This window comes from Macaca nemestrina, chromosome 12, assembly GCF_043159975.1.
Source record: "Macaca nemestrina isolate mMacNem1 chromosome 12, mMacNem.hap1, whole genome shotgun sequence".
Classification (NCBI taxonomy): Eukaryota; Metazoa; Chordata; class Mammalia; order Primates; family Cercopithecidae; genus Macaca; species Macaca nemestrina.
In genome coordinates, this window is record NC_092136.1 from 8,318,376 (window position 1) to 8,341,282 (window position 22,907).

The 22,907-nt window shown below is 45.3% G+C and overlaps 1 protein-coding gene across 1 annotated transcript in view; it reads right to left on the minus strand.

Moving 5' to 3' along the window:
• The window catches only part of LOC105469623 (phosphofurin acidic cluster sorting protein 1), a 173,699-nt gene extending 151,005 nt beyond the window's left edge, over positions 1 to 22,694 (minus strand). The window contains exon 1 of the mRNA XM_011720925.3: positions 22,120 to 22,694. Coding sequence (XP_011719227.1) covers positions 22,120 to 22,472 — 353 coding nt within the window. The 5' untranslated portion in view covers positions 22,473 to 22,694. The remainder of the gene's footprint in view (positions 1 to 22,119) is intronic.
• Positions 22,695 to 22,907: the final 213 nt, after the last annotated feature.

Below are 22,907 nucleotides of genomic sequence, written 5' to 3' on the forward strand. Positions count from 1 at the left end.
AAAATACAAAAATTAGCTTGGTGTGGTGGCACACACCTGTAATCCTAGAGACTTGGGAGGCTGAAGCCTGAGAATCACTTGAAGTCGGGAGGCAGAGGTTGCAGTGATCTGAGATCCACCACTGCACTCCAGCCTAGGCGACAGAGTGAGACTCTGTCTCAAAAAATAAATAAATAAAACAAACCAGGGAAGAAAGCAATCAAATGCTGAAACTTCAAATGAAACAAAAACACAATTAAAAGGAGCATTTGCCTTTCATAAGAATCTGCATGCTAAATGTAATGCTAATTAAAGAGACTAAGATTTACTGGGGTAGAGAAATCATACTGAAATTCCATATTAAAATTGTAAAAACTGTATCCTTCTCCTTCACAACTTACATTCCAAGTTCTCATTATCTTTTTATCCACTAACAGGCCAAGGATTTCTCAATCCATTGGCTGGAAAGTCAGGGTTATCGTGAATTTATATGAAAGAAAATTTAATTATAATAATGTATCACCTATATTCATCTGGTACCTTTCACTGAGGAACATCAAACTGTTTAGTGATTCTTTCTCCTCAGAGCATTTCTAAGCAGTAAGACAACGAAGGAACTGGAAAGTGAGTGGTTTGCCTACTTTCATTTACGAAACCAGAATTAAGACATAGGAATCCCAACAGACCAGCGCTCTTGTTGCCTTCCTATATACACACAATTTTAGAAAACAGATGCTACTTTTAGGCCAGGTGCGGTGGCTGATGCCTGTAATCCCAGTACTTTGGGAGGCTGAAGCAGGAAGATCGCTTGAGTCCAGGAGTTCACCAGCCTAGGCAACAGTGGGACCTTGTCTCTACAAAAAACAAACAAAATTAGCTGGGTGTGGTGGCATGGGCCTGTAGTCCCAGCTACTTCCAAGGCCGAAATGGGAGGATTGCTTGGGTCTGGGAGGTTCAGGCTGCAGTGAGCTAAGATCATGCCACTGCGCTCCAGCATGGGCAACAGAGCAAGACCCTATCTCAAAAAAAAAAAAAAAAAAAAAAAAAAAAAAAGGAAAGAAGAGGAGACAAGAGGAGAGGAGGAAAAAAAGAAAAGAAAAGCCACTTTCTGTAAGTTATGGCTAAAGCGTCCATGCTCAAAGAACCCCAAACTGGGTGAATCCAAACTATTTAGAAGGTTTCCTCTTGGTAATTATGCCCACAGTCCTAGCAAAGAAGAGTTAACAAATATAACAAATACATGAATTTATACCAATGGCATTTCTTTTTTTTTTTTTTTTTTAAGACGGAGTCTCGCTGTGTCGCCCAGGCTGGAGTGCAGTGGCGCGATCTCAGCTCACTGCAAGCTCCGCCTCCCGGGTTTACACCATTCTCCTGCCTCAGCCTCCCGAGTAGCTGGGACTACAGGTGCCCGCCACCTCGCCCAGCTAGTTTTTTTTTTGGGTTTTTTTTTTGTTTTTTTTTAAGTAGAGACGGGATTTCACCATGTTAGCCAGGATGGTCTCAATCTCCTGACCTCATGATCCGCCCGTCTCGGCCTCCCAAAGTGCTGGGATTACAGGTTTGAGCCACCGTGCCCGGCCTTTTTTTTTTTTTTTTTGAGACGGAATCTCGCTCTGTCGCCCAGGCTGGAGTGCAGTGGCACGATCTCGGATCACTGCAAGCTCCACCTCCCGGGTTCACACCATTCTCCTGCCTCAGCCTCCCGAGTAGCTGGGACTACAGGCGCCCACCACCACGCCCGGCTAACTTTTTGTATTTTTAGTAGAGATGGGGTTTCACCATGTTAGCCAGGATGATCTCAATCTCCTGACCTTGTGATCCGCCCGCCTTGGCGTCCCAAAGTGCTAGGATTACAGGTGTGAGCCACTGCGCCTGGCCACCAATGGCATTTCTATAGTGCTCGGAGATACAAAGCATTTATAAGTCGTCTAGTCTGTTCATCCCAAGAACTCTGAGTAGTCAGCTAGACAGTTATTTTTATTTATTTCTATTTCGAGGAGGAGACTGAAGCTCAAAAGGTCATGGACCCCAAATCAGAGTTTCTAATTGTTAAAATAAGGATTTAATTATTCTGGTTCCAAGTCCAGTATTCAATACATTCTACCAGGAAGCTTGTAAACAGAAGTCTGTGAAGATTAACCATTTGCTAATTTTTAAAGTCTGGGTTGTATTAATAAATGGCAACACTTGAAACTGTTGACTTATTTTAGGTCTCTTCCTAAAACAAACAAGCAAAAAAAAACACACACACTTGGGCATTCAAGCATGCTTACATTTATGGACTATAACAACTGTCATAATAAGAGCAAAATGTCTTTAACAATTGAGTCTCAAAAGAATGATCGTGGTGGTAATGCCTCTGGAGTTGTCACAATGATTGAGAATTCACTGACATTCCGTGGTGGGAAAAATAAGAATGCCAAACATCCTACAACCCACAGTTGTGGGAACCTTCAAGTCCTGCACAATTAAGAAATGACTAGCTTCCCACATGATTTTCAACATTCATGTAAGTGAAAACATTCCGCCCAGGGACAGAACAAGGTTTTGTAGGCCCTACAGCTTATAAAAGAATCCTCTGTAAGAAAAAGCATACAAAATTACAATTACAAAATTAGCTTTAAGGTTTAAAAATATCAAATATATAAGAATACATCTAAAGAAAGGTGCAGAATACTTCTATGCTAAAATATGCAAAACCATGACCTAAATAAAGGGACATATGTCTACGAATCAAAAGATTCAATTTTAAAGATTTCAATTCTCTGCAAATCAATCCACAGATCAATGTAATCCTGAATAAAATTTCTCCCCCAAGAGAAGTTTTTAAGGAAACTGAAAAGCTGATTCTAAAATTTCTAAGAAATGCAAAAGGCAAACACTACCTTAAGGCAATTATGAAAAAGCACAAAGCGGGAAGACACACTAACGTAACAGGCCTATCATAAAGATACAGTCACTGAGACAGGGCGGCACTGATGCAAGGATGGACAGACTGACCAATGGTACAGAATAGAAAGCCTAAAATTAGAACCACACGTAAAATGTCACGGGACTTATGATCAAAGTGACAATATGGTGCAGTGGGGAAAGGATGACCTTATAAATAAATGGTACAGAGTTGAGTATCCATATCAGGGGAAATGTGCCTTAACCCATACCTCACAACACATACAACATCAATTTCAGATGGACTGGAACCCTCAATGTGGAAAGCAAACAATAAAAGTTTCAGAAGAAAACATTAGAGGACATCTTCATGATCCTAGAGTAGGCAAAGATTTCTTAAACAGAAAATAAAAAGTATTAAACAAAGGAAAAAACTGATAAATTGAATTATAAGATTAAGAATTTCTGTTCATCAAAAAAACCATTAAAAGAGTAAAAAGGTTGCTTGATGATATCATGTCATAAAAATAAATAAATAAATATAAAGAGTAAAAAAGGAACCCACAGAGTATGAGAAGATATTTTTGAGAAAAAGAACTCCTAAAGGTAAATAAGAAACAGAGAGACAACCAAAATAGATAAATGCGCAACCGACCTGAACAGACAATTCATAAAAGAGGATACCCACATGGCCAACAAATACATGAAAAGGTGTTCAACATCATTGGGGAAATGCAAATTAAAGCCATAGGAGAAACCATTTTACTCCAGCCCGATTCTTTGCCTTGAAAAAGGCAAAAAAACAATTGTTGGTGGAGATGTACAGCAACAGCAACTTTCATATATTGCTCAGCTGAATATACTGTCCATATAACCAACAACCTGGCGGCCGGGCGCGGTGGCTCAAGCCTGTAATCCCAGCACTTTGGGAGGCCGAGACGGGCGGATCACGAGGTCAGGAGATCGAGACCATCCTGGCTAACCCGGTGAAACCCCGTCTCTACTAAAAAATACAAAACACTAGACGGGCGAGGTGGCGGGCGCCTGTAGTCCCAGTTACTTGGGAGGCTGAGGCAGGAGAATGGCGTAAACCCGGGAGGCGGAGCTTGCAGTGAGCTGAGATCCGGCCACTGCACTCCAGCCCGGGCGACAGAGTGACACTCCGTCTCAAAAAAAAAAAAAAAAAAAAAACCAACCTGGCAATTTGAGTCCCAGGTATATACTCGAGAAACGAGTGCTCTGGTCTACCAACAGACATGTGCAAGAATGCCCACAGTAGCACTATTCAGCATAGCCCAAACTGGAAATCTCCCATATGGCCATCAACAGCAGACTGGTTACACAAACTGCGATATACTCACACCCTGGAATATAGTACTACACAGCAATAAGATTACATTCACTAAAACTCCCTGCAACAAGGTGGATGCATCACATAAACATAATGTTGAGCAGCAGAAGTTAGATACAAGTGTTCCTAGCTGAGCGCGGTGGCTCACGCTTGTAATCCCAGCACTGTGGGAGGCCAAGGCAGGTGGATCACCTGAGGTTAGGCATTCAAGACCAGCCTGGCCAACATGGTGAAACCCTTCCTCTATTAAAAATACAAAAAATTAGCGGGGCATGGTGGCGCATGCCTGTAATCCCAGCTACACGGGAATGCTGAGTCAGGAGAACCACTTGAACCTGGGAGATGGAGGCTGCAGTGAGCCAAGATCATGCCACTGCACTCCAGCCTGGGAGACAGAGCAAGACTCTGTCTCAAAAACAAACAAACAAAAAAAAAAAACAAGTGTTCTTTTGTACTTCATCCACTGTGTGAAGTACAAAAGCAGGCAAAACTAATGCATGCTGTTGGAAATTAGGAAATGAGTTATCATTGGCGGAGTGGGAGGCGTGGTATTAGAAGGCGACATGGTAATGTTCTGGGGAATTGATAATGTTGTTTCTTGATGTGAGTGCTGGTTATATATGTCCAGTTTATGAAAATTTATCAAGTTGTGCTTATTATATATGTCCTTTTCTGAGTGTACATGACATTTCAAACATGTCCCATGTTATTTCCATGACACAGCCTCAGAAGGCCCTGAAAACATGTGCTCAAAAGGTGTTTTGGCCTGGCCCCATGCCTGAAATCCCAGCACTGTGGGGGCAGAGGCGGGTGGATCACTTGAGGTCAGGAATTCGAGATCAGCCTGGCTAACCTGGTGAAACCCCATTTCTACAAAAAAAAAATGAAAACATTGGCCAGGCATGGTGGTGTGTGCCTGTAATCCCAGCTACTCAGGAGGCTGGGGCATGAGAATCACTTGAGCCTGGGAGGTGGAAGTTGCCATGAGCTGAGATCGTACCACTACACTCCAGCCTGGCAGACAGAGTGAGACAGAGTGAGAGGGAAAAGAAAATAGGTGTTTTTGCTTTTGTTTTTCTAATTAGGTATAGGGCCCTGGAAGTAGCCTGTGCATGTACAGGGCCCTAACACTTAAGCTTCATCAGGTTCATAACAAATCGGCCTTTGGCCCTGCCAGACACAGCATCTAAGTAAAAAGCAGTTTATAACTATCTCAGGCTAGACCTAAAGAGATCTTACAGCCGGGCGCGGTGGCTCAAGCCTGTAATCCCAGCACTTTGGGAGGCCGAGACGGGTGGATCACGAGGTCAGGAGATCGAGACCATCCTGGCTAACACGGTGAAACCCCGTCTCTACTAAAAAATACAAAAAAAAACTAGCCGGGCGAGGTGGCGGGCGCCTGTAGTCCCAGCTACTCGGGAGGCTGAGGCAGGAGAACGGCGTGAACCCGGGAGGCGGAGCTTGCAGTGAGCTGAGATCCGGCCACTGCACTCCAGCCTGGGCGACAGAGCCAGACTCCGTCTCAAGAAAAAAAAAAAAAAAAAAAAAGAGATCTTACAAAGAAATCATAAGCATTTTTTCACCACTAAATAAACACTAAATTTTCCAGGAATGCAACTACTATGTAAATAAGGGAAAGATTATACTTTGTTTTGTGTAGAACTTTATGCAGATTTATTCACCATTTTAGAAAATCATATCGCCAATGGCATTGCTACATATCTGAGTCACCAACACAACACACCTGTACTGGCCTCTATTTATAGGTGTCATATTCACACAGATAAAGCCATGTGTACCCGCAAGCACCTGATGGCTCCGGCTTCCAATGTGCTGTGAGCATTTACATTTGTCTTCTGAGAATTTACACAGAAATACATATTTTATTGCCATAATGTTTTATTACCATACTGTTCCTTTTATTTTTCTTTCATATTACAGTTAAGACTTTGTAGACAGGTCAGTAGATTTTATCTGGGAATTTTATTTCAGGATATTAAAGGGAGTCATAAGGTATGACAAGGTTGAGAACTAGTTACAAACCATCAGTCTATTGTTAAGAACTGTAAAGAGAATTCTAATTCCTAAACTTGGTAACTGTTCTTTTATACTACTCACCTCATCAACTTGTGATTTACAAGTTGAATAATACACTTATCTAGGCCAGGCGCGGTGGCTCAAGCCTGTAATCCCAGCACTTTGGGAGGCCGAGACGGGCGGATCACGAGGTCAGGAGATCGAAACCATCCTGGCTAACACGGTGAAACCCCGTCTCTACTAAAAATACAAAAAACTAGCCGGGCGAGGTGGCGGGCGCCTGTAGTCCCAGCTACTCAGGAGGCTGAGGCAGGAGAATGGCGCAAACCCGGGAGGCAGAGCTTGCAGTGAGCTGAGATCCGGCCACTGCACTCCAGCCCGGGCTACAGAGCAAGACTCCGTCTCAAAAAAAAAAAAAAAAAAAATACACTTATCTAAAATGTAAAAGAATAAGCAAAAGAAACAAATGAAAACCCACCTGTCATTTTCAAGAGTAATTATCTAAGTATATCTATCATAAATTTGATGTAGACATAATGAGTACAACGAGAGGAAAGAGGAGTTCAAACTGCAAACTCTGAGTCCTTTGCCTTTATAAAACAGTAAGATTCAGTTTGGCAATCTTGAGCAAAAGGCTCCATTATTTTTCTGTTCTCTTTCAAAAATAGCTCCACCTTCAAGATTATACAAATTAGATCATTCTGCAGCAGGATTCCTCCTTACAGAGCAGCTCCTAGGAAGTGCAGACAGGCTGTCTGATATAGCAAACCAGTCATTTAAAAAAGAAAAAACTCTTAGTTACATTAGAAAAGAAAAAAATATTAAAAAAGAAAAAACATGATGTTTTGGACTTTTCTATTTCACTGGGCTAGTGACAAAGGCTATGGGGCTACAGTTATTAATGGCTTCTGCAATCTCCCTCTTTGGAAACCATCAAATAAATAAGGATTGCAGAGGGGACACCAGACAGCAAACACAACAGCAGAGCAATTCAGGGATATTGAGACTCAGCCATTCCCACAGCATCACTGTGGCCTGAAGCATAAGAAGAACTCATCCAGGTTTTTAAAACAATCAGGTGCCAACCTATGGGTTATTCTATCACCTAGTACATTTCCAAGAAATTTTATTTCCAATTAATTACAAATGGCAGAAGTGGAAACAAAAAAACCCGTCAACAGCTCTGTTACACAGATCTCGTTCTCACAGAAAGTCACTAAGATAAAGAGATGACAATAATTATTTTCAAAGAAAACAAACAGAAAACTGACACAAAGAAGTTAAATGAAATATTGGTGTCATCCTTGAATCCTTTTATTCTGTCACACGTCAAATCCAATCCACAGGCAAATCCTTCAGGCTTGACAATATGCCCAGACTCCCATCACTTTCTCATCTCCACCTCCACCACAGCATCAGCTCCCACCTAGATCATCACAGCAGCCCCCTGACTGGACTCCCTGCTTCCACACACAGTGGTCAGGGGTTCTTTCAGGGTGGAAGTGATCAACATGCCTCTTCGCTGGCTCAAAAGCCCCAGTGACTTCCCATCTCACTCAAGGTCAAAGCCAGAGTCCTGCAATGGCCTGTGAGATCACCCCTTTTACCCCTCTGACTTTATCCATTCTCTCTCTTTAATTCACCTGGCTCCAGCCAAACTGGCCTCCTGGATGCTCTGGAACCTGCCAGGACTTCTTGTTCCCTCTACTGGGAGGCCTCATCCCATAAAATTCACCCAGTTTGCCTAAATGTGTGTTCCATGTGGCTGTCTTGCCTTCTGAGGTCTTTCCAGACCACCTTGTTTAAAACCGTGACCTCCTCCCTCTGCCCAGTTATCCCCATCCAGCTTTATTCTTCCCATTCAACACACCCTAATATTTGCTCACTCACTCATTACTGCCTGCTGCCCACCCTGTCCCCAGAAGGTAAGCTCCACAAGAGCTGGAATTTCTGTCTGTTTTGTTCACTGCTCACTCCTCAGTATCCAAGCAGTGACTGGTCCGTAATATATGCTCAGTATCTTTCGACTAAATGAGGAAACAGTAGAGATATGTGCAGGAAGAGTTAAAAAGACTTACTCAAACCCACATGGTGGGGTAAAGCCAAGTGAGAAATCAAACTTTAATGTCAAAGCATTTCTGGCACATGGTTTTAAAGAGACTACAGCAATTTGCTGGCTTTTTATCCTCCACATTGATTATAATTGGCAGAAATACCTAAATGACAAACAAGAAAACAGAGCCACAGTCCTAAACAGTCATTCTTTCATAACTGTTCTCTTAAGTGGATTTAAATACGATGAAGCCTCTCCACACTTGATACAAGGCATTCATTTGTCAGTGTGGCTGCCTTAGAACCAGGCCCTTCTGGAGCCTAAGTAAATATATCACTTGGCCCAAGTCCAAAGCATACCAAACCACCCTTCTGCCAAATCTTAGATTTAGGAGACCATGTCCCATTTCCAGCCCAAGCTTGCATCCCCAGTGAGATGATACCTTCCTTTTTCTCCATGGAGGGAAAAAGTCAACCAAAGGGATTAATGGCCAGTGTTTAATAATTACGGCCATTCTTCTTATACTTTTTTTAAAAGGAGAGATAGGACTATCTACAAGTAATAAAAACAAAGCGATAATGATATTACATGCATTTAATGAACCATTCTCCCCACTAACAGCAAGGGCATAAACAATTTATTGCACATCTTGGTGGCAGAGAGGAAATACAGTTAAATCCATTAATAGCCACAAGAGTTTTCATGTTCCCAGAGGACCTTGGTTTCCAGAGTTGCTTATTCATTTTCATCCACAGCAAAAACAGTGCATGGGAGAGATGACAGAATGCTGTCAACTACTTTCTACATATTTTAACTCTGAGGACATAACTTCATTAAACAATAGACTTAACGCGTATTACATTGCCCATTCCATCGCCTGTGATTTAAAGTACCAAACAAAAATCTGCTTGTGAAGACAACGTAAAAGGTGGCTAATATGAGAGCTGCTGCAGTATAAATATTACACCATCATAGTCATAGTTTCCCTGACACTCCTCAAAGATGTGAAGGTCATGATTTCTATGAACATAGACACTCGCTTTATTTTATTTTATTTTATATTTTTTGAGACAGAGTTTCGCTCTCGTTGCCCAGGCTGGAGTGCAATGGCACTATCTTGGCTCACTACAACCTCTGCCTCTGAGGTTCAAGCGATTCTCCTGCCTCAGTCTCCCAAGTAGCTGAGATTACAGGTGACCGCTACACGCCTGGCTAATTTTTTTGTATTTTTAGTAGAGACGGAGTTTCACCATGTTGGCCAGGCTGGTCTTGAACTCCTGACCTCAGGTAATCCACCCACCTCGGCCTCCCAAAGTGCCGGGATTACAGGCGTGAGCCACAGCGCCCGGCCTGATGCTCAAACATTTTATCTATCTTCATAACAAATGAGGGTTTTTTGTTTTTGTTTTTTTTGAGAAGGAATCTCGCTCTATCGCCCAGGCTGGAGTGCAGTGGTGCGATCTCAGCTCACTGCAAGCTCCGCTTCCCAGGTTCACGCCATTCTGCCTCAGTCTACCGAGTAGCTGGGACTACATGAGCCCGCCACCAGGTCCGGCTAATTTTTTTTGTATTTTTAGCAGAGACGGGGTTTTACCGTGTTAGCCAGGATGGTCTTGATCTCCTGACCTCGTGATCCGCCTGCCTCGGCCTCCCAAAGTGCTGGGATTACAGGCATGAGCTGCCGTGCGCAGCCCAAATGAGGTTTTTTGTTTTTTTTTTTTTTAAAAAAAAAAAAAAAAAAAAAAAAAGGTGGCCAGACACGGTGGCTCACATCTGTAATCCCAATACTTTGCGAAGCTGAGGTAGAAGGATCACCTGAGGCCAGGGCAACATGGCAAAACCCCATCTCTACAAATAATTTAAAAATTAGCCAGGTGTGGTGATGTGGACCTGTACTTGGAAGACTGAGGTTGGAGGATCACTTGAGTCCGGGAGTTCGAGGCTGCAGTGAGTTATGATTGCACCACTGCACGTCAGCCTGGCGGACAGAGTAAGACCGTCTCAAAAACAAACAAACAAACACACAAAAAAACTAAAGAAAGCAGTTGTGCCCCATGTACCAGTCTACACTCTTCATTAAGCCCTGACGTTTACTATGAGAATCCATTTATCATTAAGATCCAGATTCAAGGAAATGTTAATCTGTGTTTTATATATTCTTAAAGAAGAACCACACACAAGTAAATATAATTGTAGATTTCCGACCAAAATGGAAAAATAAAGTCCTGATGCTTACGGAAGGTGAAAATTAACATACACCCAAAGATCTACGTGTTTCAGAAGAGACCACAAATGTATTATCAGGTTTCTCCTGTAAAAGTAGAATGTAGTTTTTCTATAGTTTGAGACACAAAAAGGAGAACTTAAAAAGACAAGAGAAAAACAAAATCAACTACATTTAAACCCTCATTTTCCTAGGAGTTGCTCAGTTTTCATTGGTGACAAATGGTAAGCAGTAAACTGGTTCAGTTGCTCTTCTGGCTGCCAAACCAGGGCTAAAGAAGTCAGCAGGTAAAATAGGGAAGCTGTCAAGTCAAGCTGGCTCAAAACAAAGCTGTGGTTTGCAGGCGGGGCCTGTACCATCTCTTCCGTTCATATAAGCTGGCAGGATGTAGAAACAGGATCCCAACCCAGCCACTGCTTCAGAGAACCAAAATACTTTGCTTTGACTTTGTAGTCTAATAAGCTTGAGGTTTGGCAGGATCTGGGCCTAAGGTGAGCCCAAGACCTTGTGAGGGTCCCACTGAGGAAATCTATTACCCTAATTCTCAAAAGAAAGCATGTTTGTTTTGTTTGGTTTGTTTTGGTTGAGGGGGGCAGGGAAGACAAAGAAATTAGGTCGACAAGAAAAATAGCAACAGTAATAGCTAATATTAAGTGCTTTCTATGTTGCCACATACATGATTAACATGTGTTAATAACAAAATTAACCTTATTTAATTCCGATGATAATCCTGTGAGATAGGGACTTTTTTTTTTTTTTGAGACAGGGTCTCGCTCTGTCACTCAGATTGGAGTGCAGTGGTATGAACACAGCTCACTGCATTCTCTACTTCCTGAGCTCAAGCAATCCTCCAGCTTCAGCTTCCCAAGTAGCTGGGACCACAGGCGTGTGCCACCAAGCCCAGCTAATTTTTTTTCTATTTTTTGTACAGACGGGGGTCTCCCTATGTCGCACAGGCTGGTCTCGAACTCCTGGGCTCAAGCAATCCTTCCACCTCAGCCTCCCAAATTGCTGGGGTTGTAAGTGTGAGCCACCACACCCAGCAGGGTCAATTATTATGCCCATTTACAGATGAAAAAAGTTGAAGCATTATACAAGTTAAAAACTTGTCCGGAGTCAAATAGTAAAATCTGACCTGACTGGCTCCAGAACCCACACTCACAGCCACTACGCCACACAACCTCTCACTGTCTATGATGGAAATTGAGCAGCGTTCTGTAATTCCAGCTGGCAAAGAATACGGCATTAAATATTATTTGTCAGCTACGAGAACCAGACAAGGCTTGGGGGACCAAGTTTAAACACAGAAACGGCTCTGGTGTCCGGCAATCGTGAGTCATGAGACAAATCCCAGCCCCGCCTACTTTTAAACTGTGTAGTCTTTAAAAAAAATGCCTTCACCTCACGGGACCTCAATTTTCCCTTCTGAGAAAAGGGCTCTTAGCACCTGCCTCTGGCGGTTTTGTGGCACACAGTAAATGCTCAGGTCATCAGCTTCACTGCAGCGAGCATCAGCTCAACTGTCACCTTACCAGATGCCCTCCCTGACCAAGACAGCCTTTCCCCTGACACTCAGTTCCCCACCAAACTATTCTTTGTGACCCTACTTGCTATCTGACCATTTATCACAGATATAATGATGTAATTGTTTCTCATCTGTCACCCCCTCCAGAATGCACACTCTTGGAGAGAATGGATTTTGTCAGCCTGTCTGTTGCTGCTTCTCCAGAGCCTAGATCAGTGCTTGGCACACAGAAACACTCAGTAAATATTTGGTGAATGGATGAATTGGGCATAACAGATAGTCATTCAATAAACATTATAAAACACTATAGGAAAATCAGTGTCATTGATTTGACAAATGTAGTTATTGAGTAACTATAAAGTAACTAAATAAAGGAACAAGATTATTTCCGGTAATGGCGAGTAGGTGTGAAGCAGCTTTATAAGCTCCCAGAAGGGGTTGGGCAGGTGAGGACAGCCTTCCAAGGTGGCAGGTCAGTGAAGAGATGAATGACACCCAGGAGCCAGTCTCAGTGATCCAAGGATCCAAGGAAAGAGTATCACAGGTAGAGGGAACAGCAAGTGCAAAAGCCCTAAAGCGGGGGTAACCCACCTCAGGAGCAAGGGGAGAACGCAGAGGTGAGGTCAAAGACACGGGAAGGGGCTGCATCTTTTAGCATCTCCTGAACCATGAAAAGGGGGTCTTTTTTAAGTATGACAGAAAGTTACTGGATGGTGTCTCTTATCTTCACCCACTAGAATGCGGACTTCACGAGATCAAGGATTTTGCTTGTGGCACACACCAGCTGGTCTATAAGCTTTTGCTGAATGAAAGAACTGGAAGATTATAGAGGGGGTGTGATAAGTTCTGATTTTCATTTTAAAATATCACTCTGGGAAAGACTACGGGGGCAGGGGTTGGAAGGGATTACAATGCAATGTGTTTGAGAGGTACCATAAAACAGAAAGACAGAAGGGAAAAGCTGTTCCCCAAACCCTGAAGCCATTTGGTGTTTGTAAATAAAAGGCAGGAAAAGGTTAGTGAGGAGGGATCAGTAAATGGTAACTGATGCCCCAAGCCTTAGTGTGTTCTAAACTTTTTTTTTTAACCCAGACCTTTCCCCAGCAATAAACTAACCAAAAAACCCCCCCCCAAAAAAAACAAAAAAAACCCTGCTAAAATTGTCTCACCTACCAAGAAGAACAAAAGAAAACTCACAGACAGATACAGAAGTGCACATACACACACACAAACACGCACAATGTTTCAGAAAAACAACTGAAAAGAGGCTGGGTGGTGGCTCACGCCAATAATCCCAGGACTTTGGGAGGCTGAGGCGGGCTTGAGGTCAGGAGTTCAGGACCAGCCTGGCCATCAGGGTGAAAGCCTGTCTCTACTAAAAAGACAAAAATTAGTCGGGCATGGTGGTATGCATCTGTAATCCCAGCTACTTGGGCGGCTGAGGCAGGAGAATCACTTGAACCCGGGAGACAGAGGTTGCAGTGAGCCGAGATTGAGCCACTGCACTCCATCCTGGGCAAGAGAGCAAGACTCTGTCTCAAAAAGAAAAAAAAAAGAAAAAGAAAAGAAAACAACTGAAAAGAAAAAATGCCTTCCTATATCTCAGCACAATAACCAGTCTAGCTCGGGGGTAGTGGTTTACGCCTATAACCCCAACACTACGAGAGGCTGAGGCAGGAGGATTGCTTGGGCCCAGGAGTTTGAGAACAGCCTGGGCAGCACAGTGGGACCTTGTCTCTGCAAAAAATTAAAAAGTTAGCAGGGCATGCTGGCATGTGCCTGTGGTTCCAGCTACTTGGGAGGCTAAGGCGGGAGGACCGCTTGAACCCAGGAGATTGAGGCTGCAGAGTGAGCTGTGTTCATGCTACTGCAGTCCAGTTTGGGCAACAGAGTGAGAGCCTATCTCAAAATCAAAAACAAAATAACCAGTCTAAAATCCCTCAGAGACAATTAACATGCCAGTCATACCCAAAATGTTAACTGGGGGAAATCCTACTCATAATTAGGTTTTGAGAGGTAGTTTGGAAAACTAGTTTAGAAAGAAATCACATAACCACTAATGTGTCCAAAAGATCTGTCATTTGGAGGAGTTACACAGACTATAAAGAGGGGAACAGGTGTTACAGCAGGGAACAAATTTAAGGCATCACTCCTTTCACATCTAACTATATTTATACCAGGTCACTAAAAAACATACACAGCAAATCACCCACAGCACAATTTCTAAGATGCATACAGTTATAAAAAGTGTTTTTGCCAAAATGGCCTGTGGATACCACTATGTTTACAAAACTAAAAGTACCGAAAGTGCTGAAAGGATGAAGGGAGCCCAGATTAATCTGAGAGTTGACGCAGATCATTACTCACAAGGAAGAAAGAGGAATAACCATAGTTGAGATTCAGAAAAATTGTTGAAACTAGAACTAAACTCAAATATTCTAACCTTTGTTGTACCTTAAAAACCTTACAGTTGGCCAGGCATGGTTGCTTACGCCTGTAATCCCAGCACCTTGGGAGGCCGAGGCAGGTGAATTACCTGAGGTCAGGAGTTCGAGACCAGCCTGGCCAACATGGTAAAACCCCGACTCTACTAAAAATACAAAATTATCCGGGCATGGTGGTGCATGCCTGTAATCCCAGCTACTCGGGAGGCTGAGGCAGGAGAATTGCTTGAACCTGAGAGGCGGAGGATGCAGTGAGCCGAGACTGTGCCTTTACACTCCAGCCTAGGTGACAAGAGCAAAACTCCATCTCAAAAAAACAAAACAAAACAAAAAAACCTTACAGTCTAAAAGGATCTGCACAAAATTAAATAAACCTGCTATCAACACTATTTTATCACCTATGCCTCGCCATCTACCTCAACACAAGGAAAGTAACAGTTTAGAACATTCTCTATTCGACCATTTTTGTTTGAGAGAGAGTCTTACTCTGTTGCCCAGGCTAGAGTACAGGGGTGAGATCATGACTTATTGAAGTCTTGACCCCTGGAGCTCAAGTGCTCTTCCCACCTCAGCCTCCTGAGTAGTGGGGACCACAGGTGCACACCACACCTGGCTAATTTTGTTTATTTTTTGTGGAGACGGGGTTGCCATGTTGTCTAGGTTGGTCTCAAACTCCTGGGCTCAAGTGATCCTTCCGCCTCAGCCTCCCAAAGTGCTGGGATGATAGGCTTGAGCCACCACGCCCAGCCTTAGAATGTTTTGATAAACTATTCTCTAGAAGTTTTCCAGATGTGTTTCAATGATTAGCTGTCTGTTCTACTGCGCTTCCCAAGGTCAAGAAGTAGGGTGCAGGTCTGCCTAAGTGGTGATCCCTGAGCTGAGACCAAAGCCATTCTCTGGTTTTTAATGAGGTAACAGGGAACACAGGTCCAGTCAGCCGCCCTGGGAAGGTCTATAAGGGGTAACACTCTAGAGCTGGTGCATATCTTGGTCTCTAAAACCTTTGGAAGCTGGTTATTCCTCCATGTAGGTCCACAGAGAAGACCCTGTCAGTGCTCGCCGACCTAAGAGACTGCCCACCTTGCTCGATGGCCCTCTGAAAGAAGTTCTAAGTCCAACTCCAAACTCTGACTTTCCTCAAGAGCCCTCAATATCACCCCAAGACCTATGCTGGAAGAAGACCAACACTGGCAAATCATTCCCACAGCTACACTAGATTCCCACGGAATTTCCGGAATGTGACAACATGGGTGTGAGCCAGGCCAACACCAAATTTCAGAGGACCCACCCTGTAGATGCATGCTGGCGTCTACATCAACACCTTCAAGTCCAGGCCAGTCCAGGTGCAGTGGCTCACATCTGTAATCCTAGCACTTTGGGAGGCCAAGGCCAGTGGATCACTTGAGGTCAGAAGTTCGAAACCAGCCTGGCCAACACGGTGAAATCCCGTCTCTACTAAAAATACAAAAATGTGCTGGGCATGGTGGCACGCGCCTGCAGTCCCAGCTACTTGGGAGGCTGAGGCTCAAGAATCCCGGGAGGTGGAGGTTGCAGTGAGCCAAGATTGCACCATTGCACTCCAGCCTGGGCGACAGAACAAGACTGTATCTCAAAAAAATAAAAAAAGTCCAGGTCCAAACTGGACAAGCCTCCTGAACTGAGGTAGTGAAAAGACGCAGCCCAAACATTTTCTGACGTGCACCTGCCCTCATGCCAGCACCAACAACAACAGTGACAACTTACTGGTTTGGCTAAGAAATTAGAAAACTAGCTTAGAAAGAAATCACATAATCGCTAATGTGTCCAAAAGATCTGTAAATCAATACATGTAAAATGGACTCTGTGAAAGTCATTATCTTTCTCAGTCAAGGAATCTAAGCTTCCACAGGGACGATGGATACTATTACCCTGATAGAGAGGATATTCTATTACAACACTCACAATGTGAAATTCAAATCTCCTAAGGTACAAACATGCTTTTAAGACTTTTAATGTGACTGGGCGCAGTGGCTCACATCTGTAATCCCAGCACTTTGGGAGGCCGAGGCGGGCGGATCACAAGGTCAGGAGATCGAGACCATCCTGGCTAACACGGTGAAACTCCGTCTCTACTGAAAATACAAAAAAAAATTAGCCGGACGTGGTGTCGGGTGCCTGTGATCCCAGCTACTCGGGAGGCTGAGGCAGGAGAATGGCGTGAACCCGGGAGGTGGAGCTTGCAGTGAGCCGAGATCGCGCCACTGCACTCCAGCCTGGAAGACAGAGCGAGACTCTGTTTCAAAAAAAAAAAAAAAAAACGACGGAGTTTCACCGTGTTAGCCAGGATGGTCTCAATCTCCTGACCTGGTGATCCGCCCGCCTCAGCCTCCCAAAGTGCTGGGATTACAGGCGTGAGCCACCGCGCCTGGCCAAAAAAAAAATACTTTTAATGCTAGGGTAGTAATAGAAATTTCACCAGGTCTTTCTTATTTGACCAATTACATTTACTTTATACCTATAATTTAAGAAGTGCTTTCTCCCACGCTTCTATAGATCCAATTTTATATATATTTCACCCACATCTAAGAATGGATGGTAAGTAAAAGTATTCCCATAAGGATGAAAAAACTAAGGCATGGGCCGGGCACAGTGGTTCACGCCTGTATCCCAGTACTTTGGGAGACTGAGGAGGGAGGATCACTTGAGCCCAGGAGTTCGAGACCAGCCAGCGCAACACAGCAAGACCCCATCTCTACAAAACATTTTAAAATCAGCCTGACATGGTGGCAAGGGCCTATGGTCCCAGCTACTCGGGAGGCTGAGGTGAAAGGAATGCTTGAGCCCAGGAGGTCTAGGTTGCAATGAGCCGTGATTGTGCCACTGCACTCCCACCTGAGTAACAAAGCAAGACAGTGTCTCAAAAAAACAAAACAAAGGCCAGGCGTGGTAGCTCACGCCTGTAATCCCAGTACTTTGGGAGATCGAGGTGGGCAGATCACAAGGTCAGGAGATGGAGACCATCCTGACTAACACGGTGAAACCCCATCTCTACTAAAAAACACAAAAAATTAGCCGGGCATGGTGGCAGGCACCTGTAGTCCCAGCTACTCGGGAGGCTGAGGCAGGAGAATGGAGTGAACCCGGGAGGCGGAGCTTGCAGTGAGCCAAGACTGCACCACTGCACTCCAGCCTGGGCGACAGAGTGAGACTCCATCTCAAAAACAAACAAAAATAAATAAATAAATAAATAAATAAATAAATAAATAAATAGTAAACTAATGCATGGAACAATTTGTCCTAGAATATAGTAAGAAGACAGAGTAGTACATCTTGGCTTGTATAGTGCTTCTGTGGTTAAAGGGGCAACTGCCCCCAAGTGTTTTCATGAAAGTAACACTTCTGCTGCAGGCCAGTCATGCCAACTCAGCTATGGCCACCTTCTCTGGCTCCAACGCTTTTGTCCATTAAGGCTTGACCTCAGCACCCACTTAAAAAAAATGTGGCCTAAGGAGAAATGTGACTGAAAACTGCAGAACTCCTACCCTAAGTTCACACACACATAAGGGTATGCAAATGGGCTTTGGATATGGTTTGCAAGTGATACAGCAGAGCACATTTCATCTCTTAATAATCATTTTTATGCCACTGAGGAAATTTTGAATGCTTGTAAAGTTTAATAATTTATCTGCCTCTCCTACTTACAGCAGCACAAAAAGAGAAAAGAATATCAGGAAAACCTCACCATACAAAGGCAGAAGGGAAGGGATCAACAATGAGGCTCTAAAACCCTTCCTCGTTAACATCAAGCAGCATACCACCTGGTCCCCATAACTCTGCACCACAGTCCATGACATACTGGACCATAGTAGAGGAAGTACTACTTAGGATGGAGGGAAAACAAAGATAATTTCTAAAGCTTGAATTTCATAAAAGATAAAGCAACTATAGCAGAACTACCTTTTTGCAACAGAATCTTAAAAGTCACCTGTATTTCACAGTGATTACCTCTGGGAAGTGAGAAAAGGGATGGACTGGGGGCTTTTTCCTTTGTGCTTTCCATCTTTCCATACTGCTCAAATTTCTAATCATGGACATATATTAATCATTTTGGCTTAAAAAAAAAATGCTGGTAAAAGGCCAGACACAGTAGCTCACACCTGTAATTTCAGCAATTTGGGAGACTGAGGTAGGAGGAGAGCTTGAAGCAAGGAGTTCAAGACCAGCCTGGACAACATAGCGAGACCCTGTTTAAAAAAAAAAATAGCCAGGTGTGGTGGCATGTGCCTATAGTCCCAGCTACTTGGGAGGCTGAGGCTGGAGGACTGCTGAGCCCAGGAGTTGCAGGCTGCAGTGAGCTATGATTGCTCCACTGCACTGTAGCCTGGATGACAGAGCAAGACTCCATCTAAAGAAAAAAACAAAAAATGCTGGTGAAAAATGCGATCAACAGAACAATTTCGTTCTTTTAAAACCAGCTGTGGGTAAGCTGGTTTTATATAAAGTTTTTTTTTTTTTTTTTTTTTTTTTTTTTAAGACGGAGTCTCGCTCTGTCGCCCAGGCTGGAGTGCAGTGGCCGGATCTCAGCTCACTGCAAGCTCCGCCTCCCGGGTTCACGCCATTCTCCTGCCTCAGCCTCCCGAGTAGCTGGGACTACAGGCGCCCGCCACATCGCCCGGCTAGTTTTTTGTATTTTTTTTTAGTAGAGACGGGGTTTCACCGTGTTCGCCAGGATGGTCTCGATCTCCTGACCTCGTGATCCGCCCGTCTCGGCCTCCCAAAGTGCTGGGCTTACAGGCTTGAGCCACCGCGCCCGGCCATATATAAAGTTTTTCAAAAGTATTATGTATTCTGGGGGAATTTAACAGATGTTAAATAAAAGCAGATACCTACCTGAGGAACAACTACAATGCTCTCTATTTAAATATCTAATACAGGAAATGATATTTTTTTCAAAAGCAAATTATGTTTTGACAGGCATCAAGAAAAGCAGCAGGACCTTCCTAACACCATACTGTTCGAGCCCCTCTTCTCTGCCCTGAGACCAAATCCCACGACATTCTATGTACACCTAACCTTAGATCCACAATCATGTTTACATTTCTAAAGGGCATGTGTCTCATATATTTGTGTCCCATTTGAGTTACATGAGACAAGAATGTTAATCCCTCCATAGAGCGCTGCATGTTGCCAATATATTCTAAACAACATGAACAAGGACACCCAGGAGACCTCAAATTAACCAGATGACTCTAATAAGTGGAAAGACCAATGGCAGGCCATTTTCTCCCCACAGGGTGTTATTCCAGCCTGCAAAATGCTCAAAGAGCACATGTGTTCCACAAGGAGTTAGGAGGTACAAGGGTGATGGGTGGAAAACAAGGTTGAAGCAGGACAGTGGACAAGCTCAAGGACTGGTAAGTAAACGTGACACAACTGCAGGCTCCCAGAATGCGAAAATAAGTCCGCCTAAGCCTCTCACAGCAAGTTAGCATAATAATTATACATTTGATCAGGATGCCTGGCTGTTTCTTGGGCTAATAATTTATTACGTGGACTGTGCAGTGACCAAGAGACCTAGGGGCAGACCAAACATCAACAGCAGTCAATGATTTCATTCACGCCCCTCTGCTGCAGCTCCTTGCCAGCCGGCTCGCGCCTTTTCAACCTAACAAGATGGAGAAGGCGGCTGCCCAAATGTCACCAAACACAGGCATGGAAGTGAAGGAGGAACAGGAAGGCTGGACCCACATAGGAAGGGGCACGGTGTTTCTATGTGTGAAAGAGGTGGGTTAGGATACTTCAGCGATGGATGGGCCTGTATAGAAAGAGAGAGGCCTGCTTAGGATCAAGAGAGGAATACCATCACATACTCAACTCTCGCTTGAGCTTGGTGTTGTGCTATAGATCTGGCCACAGCAAACTAAACTAATGTGGCTCCTGATTTCCCTAGAGAAAGGACAGAGGAAAAAAAAATGTGTAAATCTGTTAAGTGACGTGGAAACAGAGTGGAAGGAGCCTGTGGAAACAATCTACTTTTGCCCAGTTAAGTCCCAGATCTACACCCTGCAAGTGGCAACCCCACCCCTCCATATGAATACAACCTAAAGAAACATCTGCAAAAGAGCACTAGGAGTCCTGGGGGGAAATGTATGCATTACTGAGGGTGTTAAACAGGAAACAATGTACATATTTATCAAGAGAATTATGGTATATTCATTCATACAACGGAATACTACCCATCATGAAAATATTTAACTATGGCTACCATACCACATGGATGATTCTCACAAACCTAATGCTGATTTAAAAAAAAAAGAAAAACCAATCAAGTCACAGAACACATACAGGATGACACCATTTATACAAACTTCAAAAACATTCAGAACTATAAAATATATAGAGATGCATTATGTAGTAAAACTAATTTCTTTTTCTAAAAAGGGAAATGATAAACACGATTCAAAATAGTGTTTCCCTGTGTAGAAGGAAGAGGGGAGATGGTCAGGAAGGGGCACCCTGAGAGCTTCAACAGAGGTGATAATGCTCTGTTCTTTAAGCTGAGCGAAACAGAAAGATGTACTCTCATCATTCCTATCTGGGATATATATATAAAATATTATCCAGAAAAAAGGTGGGGAAAGGAAGACAGTTGAGGGTGAAGCCCAGCAATGCTCCCTAACTCTGACTTACACATCCGTCTGCCTAACCAACAGTGAGGAGAGAGCCCAAGACTTCAAGGCAACAGAATCAACTCAGCTGCAAGGTGAAAAAAAGAACACCTCCAGGCACTTCTCTGGGCTTTCTGAGTGAAACCAGTTCCACACACTCTTATTCAAGTGGCAAACTGTAAGACATACCACAGTGTCCCCACAGACTGCCCTGCCAATACAGAAACAGAAAATATCCCCAAACTCAGGCCTATTTTGCCAATGGAAGGAAAGTCCCCAGATGGTTCCAACAGACAGAGGAATGGATTGAATTTAGGAACAAGGCAGTAATTTCATAGAGCCCTGCAGAGCTGGGAGATTCTGGGACCAGTTTTAGTGGGGGAAGGGAGGTAAAAATACACTTCAGGACACATTAAATAGGACCCCAAAACTAAGAGCATAGCGCTTGGGACAGAACGTGTGTAATATGAAGTTCAAATGAACATGTGTGCCGAAGGCTAATGAGAAGTCCCTAGGGTGATTATATGAGCTTTACCTGCAAGAGGTGACAATCGAGTTTGGCATACGCTGAGTCTATTGGGAAATAACAGTATCAAGAGATCTATACCACATCCATGTTTGTACAGCCCCCGGCGCCGGCGAGGCAGGAGAGTGGCTTACTCGGGGAAACTGACTACCAGGAAGGCCGGATTCGGTCAGCCCAACCGGAGAAAGCCCGGGGCCGAGGCCAGAAAGTCCCTCGGGGAGGACAGAAGGGTGGTCCCGGCCCCAGGCAGAAGGTGGGGCTGCCAGAAGAGGGCGGGTCCCCGCGGCAGGAGTCCCGGGAGGCCTGGCTGGAGTCAGGCCCGGCCGCGGGACAGTCGGTGGGATGGAGGGCGGGGACCCCTTGGGCGCTGGGGCGGGGAGGGCTGGGCCCCAGGCGGCCACCCCGCTCCTCTGGAGCCCCGCCGCACCCGCCCGCGCTCACCTAGGCACGCAGCTGGACGAGCTCCGGTCCACCTCCCAGGTGGCGTACAGGTTCATCTGCACCGGGGCGGGGGTGCGGCCTGGCCCCGGGCCGCCGGGAGGCGCGGAGCCCGAGGCCACCGCCACGGCCATGGAGGTGGAGGTGGACGAGGACGAGGAGGAGGCAGCCGCCGCCGAGGTGGACGAGGACGACGAAGTGGCCTGGGCCAGCTTGGGGGGCGTCGGCTGCTGTGGCGGCTGCTGCTGCTGCTGCGGCGGCGGCTGCTGAGGGGACTGGGCGACCCCGGAGCCCCGCTGGCCGCTGCCGCCCCCGGCGCCTCCGGGACCACCGCCCGCCCCTCCGCGTTCCGCCATGGCCCGGCTAGACGGGGGTTAGGGAGGCCGAGGCGACGCCGAGCTGGCTCCCAGGCTTCCTCCGCAGCGGCGGCGGCGGCGGCGGGGGCTCGGCAACCTCCTCAGCCCGCCTGCCAGAGCGCGAGCCGCCAGCGAGCTGCACGCACGCGCGGGGCCTCTGAGCGCGCGGGCCTCGCGCTCGACCGCCGCTGCCTGTTGCGGCTCGCGCGGCCGACACGGGTGGGCGTGTCCGGGAGGGGGCGGGGAGCCCGGCCAGCGCGGCCCCACCCAGCGCCGAGGGGCCGTGCCGGGCGCGCTCGCGCCCTGCGTGCGGCGGCGCGCGCCCCTCGCACCGGCGGAGTTGAAGCGGTGGTCTGTGGCCAGCGCGCGCCCGCGGGCCCTGCCCTCAAATCCGCGGCTTGTCTGCCCCCGCTCCTCGCCTCTCCGCCCCCGGCC